This window comes from Cebidichthys violaceus, unplaced genomic scaffold (genome assembly GCF_023349555.1).
Source record: "Cebidichthys violaceus isolate CVI_PGR_0920_01 unplaced genomic scaffold, fCebVio1.0.p SCAF_3, whole genome shotgun sequence".
Classification (NCBI taxonomy): Eukaryota; Metazoa; Chordata; class Actinopteri; order Perciformes; family Stichaeidae; genus Cebidichthys; species Cebidichthys violaceus.
In genome coordinates, this window is record NW_027176483.1 from 21,143,013 (window position 1) to 21,153,576 (window position 10,564).

Here is a 10,564-nt window from a genome sequence, read left to right on the forward strand (position 1 = left end):
CTCGTTTAGTTTCTTCTTGTGGCCTCTCCAGTTAGCCTCTCTATGACACTTCTTGCGCTGGTAATTAAGCATGGGGTGTAACAAGCTTTCTCTGACTGACTCCTGGCCCACTACTGCGTGAAGAAGGCCTTATTTTCCACTTACTATTTCCACAAATTTTGCTTAGATTTAGGAACAAAATTTGAAATATTCCAGCAGCAAGTGAGATGGTTTACAGAATCTTCCACTCATCTGTCGCGCCTATCACACGTTCAAGTGTGCAGAGTATTTTCTTCATATTATCAAATACATCACTGCGTGATAATATTTAGAGAATATTCATTGTTAACGCAACATCAGGTCTTGCGAAACTTAAACAAAAAAAAAAAGTGAAATAGTAGACAACACTGTGTGTTCAAAGGGGACATAACGACACTTAGGAAACTCCTGAGTTGACCATAAGTGTTGTGAAACTCCACACTTTTACACTTTTAAATTTGGTGGTTTCAAGGCTCCGTGGTGACTCATCAGTGAGGGGAAGGAAGTCATGAAAACGTGCGTTGACTTCAGTCCCACCAGCGTCTGTCCCTGTCAGTCCACCACTCATCTCTCCAACTGTAAACATGCTGTCGCTGCTCTTGCTGCTGCTTTCATCAGCAAGTTTGATATCCTACTCAATAAGATGCTAATGCTAATAGCACTTTTTTTGGTTGTTTTTATCAGTACAGTCTCTTTACTGTCCCTGTACGCTGCAGCCACTGCCAAGGACAAGGGCAGACTGCAGCGCATCATTCGCTCTGCTGAGAGGGTGATCGGCTGCAATCTGCCGTCCCTCCAGGACTTGTTCGCCTCAAGGACCCTGAAGCGAGCAAGAAAGATTGTAGCCGACCCCTCTCACCCTGGACAGAAACTGTTCATGCCCCTTCCATCTGGCAGGAGGATGAGGTCCATCAGGACCAAGACCTCACGACACATGAACAGTTTCTTCCCATCCGTAGTTGGGCTCATTAACAGAACCCGGGTCCCCCACTGACTCTGTCATCCCCAGGACAGAGTCAGTGCACTTTATTTTATGTTGCACTTTATTTTATACTTTATTTTATATTTCTCTACATTTTAATATGTTTCTACTTTGCACTGTGTTGATTGTTGTTAACTGTTAAATGTTATGCACCTCCCGTCATGTCAAATTCCTCGTATGTTCAACATACCATGGCAATAAACGGTTCTGATTCTGATTCTGATTCAGTGTTTTTCTTACTCGCATGTGACTGCAGGGTGACGTCTGGGCCCAGCATGTGTCGGGCCAGAGGAAGAACGGTTCGTGTGTTCAAAATAAGGACACTGAGGAAACTGCTGAGTTGACCATAACTGTTGGGGAAACTCCACAGTTTCACACTTTTAATAATGAATAATAATAATAATACATTTTATTTATATAAAAGTATAGTTTCACATCCACGTGTGTGGTTTCAAGGCTCCGTGGTGACTCATCAGTGAGGGGAAGGAAGTCATGAAAACGTGCGTTGACTTCAGTCCCATCAGCGTCTGGCCCTGCTTCCCCCATAATGCTTTTACCTCTCCAACCCTTTAACCTGTCCCAAAATCTGGAATCTCCTGTCTCAGACACGGGTCGGCTCACCCCAATATGGAGGACCACATTTAATTAATAATTAACCAATTGCACAATAAATAAGGCATTATTGAATCGGTTCAATCTACAAAAAAATAGACTAAATTACAGTGTACGGAATTTTTTAGATATTTTAACGGACAATACAAAGAGGAATTATTAAAAAGAATTAACATATATATAATTTTTATAAAATTAAGAAGGTGTTTACAAAACAACATGAACAAAAATGTATTCATCAATTCATTAATAAATAACATAATTTTACAAATCTATTTGGCAATGAAGTTGAAACAGAGAAACATATAACTGGATTCACAAAATGAAATAAGATTACAGATTTTAATCAGGCTGTCACAGATTTTAATCAGGCTGTCACAGCTCTGCCCCTTCTCTCCTGTCACTCTATCTCTCACTCACCTAATCAGCTCATTCAGTGCACCTGTTAGCCACGCCCACCTCATCAGCCCAATCACTCTCACCTGCTCTCTCTGCTGCACCTGATCTTTAGACCCCAGTCTCACACACACTCACTGCCAGATCGTTCTTCGCTTCTATGCCAGAACTTCCAGCGGTTTCCTTTGGACTGATTTCTCGTTACCGACCCTGTCTGTTTGTGTTACCCTGCCTTGCCTCTGCCCCGGTAATTCACTCAGCCTTCTGTCCCCGACCACGACAGCCTGCCGCTGTGTTCCTGTGAAGATTCAACCTGTTGTGTGTTACAAAGAAATTAAAGCTTCGATTCACATCATCCCTGGTGTTTCTCGTCCTGCTCCTGGGTCCTCACTACACCCGTTACACAGGCATTGCATTCCCATTTCCCCGCTGCTTGTCCTCCCTCCATTAGCTACCGGATCTGCTCGTTTAGTTTCTTCTTGTGGCCTCTCCAGTTAGCCTCTCTATGACACTTCTTGCGCTGGTAATTAAGCATGGGGTGTAACAAGCTTTCTCTGACTGACTCCTGGCCCACTACTGCGTGAAGAAGGCCTTATTTTCCACTTACTATTTCCACAAATTTTGCTTAGATTTAGGAACAAAATTTGAAATATTCCAGCAGCAAGTGAGATGGTTTACAGAATCTTCCACTCATCTGTCGCGCCTATCACACGTTCAAGTGTGCAGAGTATTTTCTTCATATTATCAAATACATCACTGCGTGATAATATTTAGAGAATATTCATTGTTAACGCAACATCAGGTCTTGCGAAACTTAAACAAAAAAAAAAAAGTGAAATAGTAGACAACACTGTGTGTTCAAAGGGGACATAACGACACTTAGGAAACTCCTGAGTTGACCATAAGTGTTGTGAAACTCCACACTTTTACACTTTTAAATTTGGTGGTTTCAAGGCTCCGTGGTGACTCATCAGTGAGGGGAAGGAAGTCATGAAAACGTGCGTTGACTTCAGTCCCACCAGCGTCTGTCCCTGTCAGTCCAACACTCATCTCCCCAACTGTAAACATGCTGTCGCTGCTACTCCTGCTGCTCTCATCGGTGAGTTTGATAATCCTACTCAATAAGATGCTAATGCTAATAGCACTTTTTCTGGTTGTTTTTATCAGTACAGTCTCTTTACTGTCCCTGTAAACCTGCTGTATACAACATCAGTGTTTTTCTCACTGGCGTGCGTCTGCAGGGTGACGTCCGGGCCCAGCGTGTGTCGGGCCTGAAGAAGAACGGCTCGTGTGTTTGCAAGGTGGACCCCGCCGTGTGGTCATTCCCCGCTGTGAATTACGAGGCCACACTGCAGCATGTCCAGTCCTGTGAAGGATCTCTGAGCACCCTGCAGGAACAGGTGAGAACTAAGCGGCACTTTACATCAGAGGAACACCCTACATGAATACCATTAAAAAAAAGTATGAAATGTTACGTTTAGATCTGCAAATGAGGCATTATCTTATTAAATATGTGCTAGTTTGCGTTCATTTCTAGAACTACTAAGAGGGCATAATGAGGCAAACCTCTTTGCACTTTCCTCGATACCCCAACAGGCAGATCAACAACCCATAAAACAAGCTCATGACATTTATAAACCTTAGTTGATAACCTATCAAATAAACTGAAACATAGGACTGCAATTAATAATCAGGCAGAAACAAAAAACACTGCTTTCTTTAGGAACATGGCCAAGTGAAAACATTTCCACACTGATTACTATCAGCCTTTCAGACTCTTCGGCTCTCTTGCCTTTGCATTTGTTGTGTACAGTCATGCCTGGATTATGAGACAACGGGCCCCTGGGCACAGATGCCCCATTCTACTACATAGGAGCAAGACACCCAGTGCCTTAATGTTTGTTTGGCCCCTTATTGTTGTGGTTTTGTGTCTCTTTGTAGAAATTTGATGCCTCTTCAAATTTATTTTGTGACTGTTTGTGGTCATTTAGTTTCTTTTTCTAGTTGTTTTGTGTCTCAATGCAGTCTTTGAGTGTCTCTCAGCTGCTTGCATCTCTTTGTAGTTGTTTTGTGTGTCTTTGTGTTAGTTTTGTGTCTTTATATTTGTTTTGTGTCCCTGGCCGTGACTCGTAGCAGTCGATTTATGTTTCTTTGTGGTCGTTTTGAGTCTCTTCGTGGTTTGTTGCTCGTCTCTTTGGGACGTTTTGGCCCCTGACACTTAGGGCCCCTGGGACTGTGCCCTGTGGCCCAGTTCAGTAGTCCATCCATGGGCACAGTACCCAATGAAAATGAGGAAAAGAAGAACATTTCAGAATACACTACTTGAACCTGGAATCCTGAAAACACATTCAGAGTCCCTGTCTGTGTCTCCCTGCAGGTGGAGCTGTCCAACAGGCGTCTCCCTCAGATCCAGGCTCTGATCAAGAACGTGATGGAGCGGCTGAAGCCTCGCCAGTACCTGCACGACCATGGCCTTTACACAGACTTGCCTCTGGACCTGCTGGGCCAGGAGCTCAGCCAACTGGAGACTGACATCGTTGACATCCACGGCCAGTTAAACAACGACCAAACAACAAAACTCACCAAAGAGGTACCGCAGAACATGAGTGACACTAGTTATTATGTTCCATCAGCAAATAGCAATATGAAAAATATAATATAAAGAAGAATGCTGCATTATGTTAGTGAAATGTCATGGGTACAATACAGAAATAAAAGAGAACACAACTGAAATGATGCCATATATCAAGAGAAGAAATATAATCATATGAAGAAATACAACCAAATGATTTTTAAATGTTTTAACATTAAATGGGTTACTATGAAAATATATTTTTTCTCAAAAAAAAGGTACTTGTGGCAAAATGATTGAAAGCACTAACTCATGTAATAATTGACCGGGTATGTTGAACCATAATCACATTATCTGATCATTCTAAAACACAATTTGTTTTAAATAACTCGGTTAACGAGTTATACGGTTAGCTCCTTTAGACACGTCATTGAAAGCTAAAAGCCTCCGTAAGCTGTATGAAATATGGTTTGATACTTAACACATCAGTGTTCACTTGGCATATGGACATATTGTGATTAAAGAGTTTATATTGTTTTGAATGAAGTGTTGCTTTTGCAAGAGTTTTTGTGTATGTAGTTTCGACAAAGAGGGCCCTAATTCCCGTAAAATGTAGTAAGTGTGTGTGTGTGTGTGTGTGTGTGTGTGTGTGTGTGTGTGTGTGTGTGTGTGTGTGTGTGTGTGTGTGTGTTAGGTGGCTAAACTGCGTACAGCTGCAGACAGGATCCAGATGTCAGAAACAATTAACATGAAGACTGTCAAAGAGACATTGCGCTACTTGAAGAACAGCGCCGAGTCCTGCAAGTCCATCCCCAAAGACTTCAGAGGCAAGTATACTGTGTGTGTGTGTGTGTGTGTGTGTGTGTGTGTGTGTGTGTGTGTGTGTGTGTGTGTGTGTTCATTCACTCATTCATTGCAATAACTGTGATGAATGCTCTAAGGAAAGATTTGACCTCCAGCCGAATTACAGTGTGCAGTACAGTAGTAATTTACATGCATGACAATTGCAATAGATTTTGCCTTATTTGAACAAATATTTTTGCATTGATTAAATGGTAAATGCGTATGGAGCGATTTTCAAAAATGCAATTTGAAACTGAACATCCTCGGTTCATTTTAATTATTATTCTCAAACTACGTGGTAGCATCTTATGAGGGATCCACAAGGCTCGGAAACAAATAAGACTAAGACTAAGTTCCCTTTTTAGCTTCCCGTTAAGGAAAGCTCCTCACAGGACCCTCGATTGTTCCGTCTCACGGGCACAAACTCTTCATTTAAAGCCTGAGAGGATGGATTTTCATTTTATATATGAATTCTGAAAATATGCTAGCCTCAGGGGAATAAAAGCATTCACTAAACTCCGCCAGTGACTCGTGCTTCTTTAGACAGGGGCGACTCGTTAGCTTCTCGTGTCCCTGTGTTGGCTACCCTTGCTCTAGACTGCACTCTGCATTCAGCTTCTCGCCTCTCTCTGTTTCCAGGCCGGGAAAGACACTGCCTCAAGGGCCTGATGTCCAACATTAGCGATCCGGTCACGACTACGATCAGTCCCCATGGCAAGAGCTACATCTCTGGTTCGTGGGGAAAGCAGGCCCAGATGGACAGCGAGGGCCAGAAGAACCGCTTCTGGGTTCAGCCTCTGATCAGCAGCCACATCTGGGGCAACGTCCTGCACCTGTACCAAACATACGAAGACATCGCGGCCTCCGGCAACCACGAGAAGATCACCGTGGCTCCATCCTTCACTGACGTCAACACCATTGAGGGTCCCAGTGCCGTCCTATACGGCGAAGCGCTGTACTATCACTGCTACCGCTCTGCAGATGTCTGCCGCTATGACTTTAACAGCAGCACCGTCCAGCGGGTGACCCTTCCGGGCATCGGCGTAGGTTTTAACAACATGTTCCCGTATTGTTACTATGACTGCCGCCTCAATAGCGATGTGGACGTGGAGGCAGACGAGTTGGGACTGTGGGCCATCTATGCCACCGTCGGAAACCACGGTAATCTAGTGGTGAGCCGGTTGGTTTGGGACAACGAGGCCAAGATGCTCAACGTCACGCAGACGTGGGAGACGAATCAGTTCAAGAAGGCGGTGAGCAACGCTTTCATGGTGTGCGGCGTGCTGTACGCCACTCGGTATGTGGACGAAGTCCGCGAGGAGGTGTTCTACGCCTTCGACACGGCAACAGGCAAAGAGGACAACACACTGGCACTGCCGCTAGAGAAGGTGGTTAAAGGAGTGGCCAGCCTGAGCTATAACCCCACCAACGGGCTGCTCTACATGTACAACGATGGAATTCTACTGACCTACGAGGCTCACTTCCAAGGCACTTGGAGCGGGGAAGTGTGATCCATTCGCCGGAGATGCACTCTAATACCTGGTGTTAACTGTTGTCCACATTTGATTGGATCACGAGACGCTTGTTAATGCCAGATGAAAACAGGGCCTGTATCAAATCAGGTACTTGATATTGTAAGGATTTGTAGGACATATCACACACTGTATGTTGTAACAAATGTTTGTAATGTAAATTGAACAATGCTTAAAGCTGGAAAATCAATTAAACAAATAAAAACTGTAATAGTAAACTTTTGCACTTAGCACTTTTTCCAAAACCAAATATCATTAGTAAGTCAGGGCTTGGCAGCTCTGTGACAATTTACAATGAAAAATATATACCAGTAAATGTCTTCACTTACGTTAAAAACAGGGACATGCGAGAGGCTGCATGTCATCCGTAAGCCTGTAAGCTACATCCTGGGATGTGACGTAGTTCCAGCTCTATTTACGTAGAGGCCTGCTGTCTGGAAGCAGTATATGTGTTGAATATACATTATCTACACGGACGGATTGTATCCTGTACATCGACTGTGGTCTTACTTTGTTGGATCAAAAGCTCTGGGCTCCATTGTGGTTTTTCGGTGCCTGGAATGACAGCTCAGTTCACCTGTGTTCCATATTTTGTCACTTTATTGAAACACATCCATTTCTCTAAATCACACAACCCCTATTGTTCCGCTTTTGTTCGTCTCTCTGCTTTTCTTCTACATTTTTTTTAAATAAATGTTCTTGTTAATCAGTGTGCTATATCAACATTCATGATAATTATGACACCACATCAAAATGAAATCCCCACCGGATCTGCAATATATTCCATACAGCAACACTTTCAAAAATAAATTCTCCCATAATCTGAACGTTGTAATAACATATGAGAGCGTTATACAAGAAGGCTGCCTTCCTTATTATTTTATTATAATATTATTCATTAAGACTGAGATAGTCATAGTTAGTCAGTCCTGAAAGTCACAGACAGGTTTTCACATTTGGCATCGCTGTCATGAAATATTGACATAATTTAAGATGCTGATCTCAATTGGGGAAAATCACACAAACTAATTTCATCAGAACAGCGTTAAATCAATTAACAACGAATCAAATCTCAGAGCATTCGTATCTCAAACTGACTGGTTCATGCATTTATCTCAAGCAGGTTGGACTGCTGTATTTGTAGAATTATTCAAACAGACTCCAGCTCGTTCTCAATGCAGTGGCCAGAGTCCTGGCATGTACATGAACATTTGAACATATTACTTTTACTGGTAATGAAATCACTTCAATGGCTCCTTTGTACACAACGCAGAATCACATTCAAAATCCTGGTAATAGTCAGACCTTGATCCGGCCTCTCAGGTCATCAGGCAGAGGTCCTCTAGCTGCACCAAGAATTGGATCCAGTGTGTGTGTGTGTGTGTGTGTGTGTGTGTGTGTGTGTGTGTGTGTGTGTTACTCACTATGTGGGGACTCACCTTCCTTTTGGGGAATAAAAATGCACATCCCAGTCACCCCCCATACATCTTTTACATGTTAGTGTGGAGACTTAACGTTAAGGTAAGTATGCCTATATTTCATTATTTTGTCTTTGAAGGAGCAGTGTGTATGGTATAGCACTATCTAGTGGTGAGGTTGCATATTGTAACTAAACAAATATTCCAAGTGTGTCGGAGAACTGCAGTGGCCTTCAGGTAACGTAACAATGCGAAAGGCTCTCTGTACAGCCGGTGTTTGGTTTTGTTGGCTCTGGGCTGCTGTAGAAACACAGCGAAACATAACGTTTCTAACATCAATGTTAATTAAAACACCGAGCAGGTGGTAATCAGCCCGTGCCTGAGACATCTGCATGGTGAGCAGCGTGTAGTAGTACTGGTTAAACCCAGTAGGGGACAGTGCGATCTCACAATGAGGACGGGAGGACAGATGTTTCCGCTGCTGTGGCCTGGTTTCCAGTTTCTGGCTGGCTGCCTCTCAGACACACCCAAAAGCTCTGCTCACATAATGACAGACCTGCTGCCCTGCACATTTAACGAAGCCAAACAGCAGCGCCCTGGCTCAGGACGAAACCCAACGGTCTGCTCTTTGCCGTGTATGTGGTCGGGCTGATTCCAACGTTTCTGAACGGGGAAAATAGACTGGGCAGGACCTACATGTTCTGTAATGACATGGCTGGGATACTGTAACATTTCTGGTGACCTTCAGGTTCATAGTTTGTATCTTCAGATCCTCTCTTTGAACACTTCAGTCACTGGAATGGACTTCAATACAGGACATGTGGGGCAGAACGCATAGCCCGACATACATTGGGGCGTTAACGATGCTAGTTTACAAATCTCATGAACACACCGGTGGTATTCATCGTGTTTACGCTGGTCATGTACACAGTAATCTGAAGATGGGAGAGTTTGCTGAGCCCACGGTGCAAAACAAAGTTTAAGAAAAGAGTTGATGAGCATCCTCACACTCATTGCCAGGAAGTCCGTCCTGTTGCCCGACAGCTTCACATTTACACATAATCACGCCATCATTACCCATAAATGTGTAATGGTCACATTACGGATACACAAGGCCATCATTGCGCGCTGCCAATGCCAAGGACGAATGATTACCAGTAATGACCACAACGAGCAGCCGGCACATCTTCCTTAAAGCTGCACCGGGCCGGGGTTTCATGTAAAAAATAAGCCAGGCTTATCAGCTTAAATCGCAGGCTGCTGCAGAGAAGAGTGCCCTCTCTGCACACTTCTTCAGGGAGTAGAGCCTGTAAATATGATTCAATCTAAGTGTGTTCACTGGTTGATAATCTTGCGTACAGAGCTGACGTCTAGAGCGTCTTTAGGTTCTGTACTGTGAGTAGTCCCCAGTGAAACGGAATATTTGACGAGGGGGATTTAAATCTTCCTTTACATTTGATTGGACCGCTAAAAAGTCCTCAGCAAAATACCCGCCACGTGTGAAGTAGATTTAACAAACAGTTCTCGAGATATGCTAAGAATACACAGACAGACAGAGATCCCTCGCTTCATGGTTAGAAGTGAAGATAAGGAAGGAAACTGTTAACACTGTTAACACTGTTGTATACGGCTACAAGACTGTGGGGGTTTCATACATTTACAGTAGCGCTACACTGGATTAACATGGGTGAATGAAGTTGCTCGTAGTATGGGTGTGTGTGTGTGTGTGTGTGTGTGTGTGTGTGTGTGTGTGTGTGTGTGTGTGTGTGTGTGGCCCATAAATGTGTGGCAGTCCCCCCGTTGTGGGGACTGCCTTCTTTATGGGGACAAAATGCAAGTCTCCTTAATTAACATAAATAATTACATTTTAGGGTGAAGACGTGGTTTAAGGTTAGTTTTAGTTTCAGGTTAGGGTAGGGGTTGTGTGTGTGTGTGTGTGTGTGTGTGTGTGTGTGTGTGTGTACATCCAGTACAGTATTTTTGTTGTCTATTATGTTCCTTTTATCTTGTTGAGGGACCTGTCACATCTGTTTTCATGATGTTGTATATGTGCGCACATAAGACAACTGAAATAATTAATAAATCTCATGTAATACTCGTGACAGTTTGAGAGCTGATTTCAAAGATTTGCATCTCGAACAGGAAGACTCACAAAATGACTGAGCGGTGGACTGAATAAAACACGTGGAAC

At 43.4% G+C, this 10,564-nt stretch overlaps 1 protein-coding gene across 1 annotated transcript; it reads left to right on the forward strand.

Moving 5' to 3' along the window:
• The first annotated feature begins 2,998 nt into the window (after positions 1 to 2,998).
• LOC137881273 (olfactomedin-like) lies at positions 2,999 to 7,173 on the forward strand. Its single transcript, XM_068723144.1, has 5 exons — positions 2,999 to 3,107; positions 3,250 to 3,408; positions 4,386 to 4,598; positions 5,275 to 5,407; positions 6,063 to 7,173. Exons 1-5 carry the CDS (start codon positions 3,075 to 3,077, stop codon positions 6,932 to 6,934), a joined length of 1,410 nt encoding a protein of 469 aa, XP_068579245.1. The 5' UTR covers positions 2,999 to 3,074; the 3' UTR covers positions 6,935 to 7,173.
• Positions 7,174 to 10,564: the final 3,391 nt, after the last annotated feature.

Coding starts and splice junctions, on each gene's coding strand:
- LOC137881273 (XM_068723144.1), top strand. CDS start 3,075: ATGCTGTCGCTGCTACTCCTGCTGCTCTCATCG. Junction 3,409..4,385: donor TGAGCACCCTGCAGGAACAG/GTGAGAACTAAG, acceptor GTCTCCCTGCAG/GTGGAGCTGTCCAACAGGCG. Junction 4,599..5,274: donor CAACAAAACTCACCAAAGAG/GTACCGCAGAAC, acceptor TGTGTGTGTTAG/GTGGCTAAACTGCGTACAGC.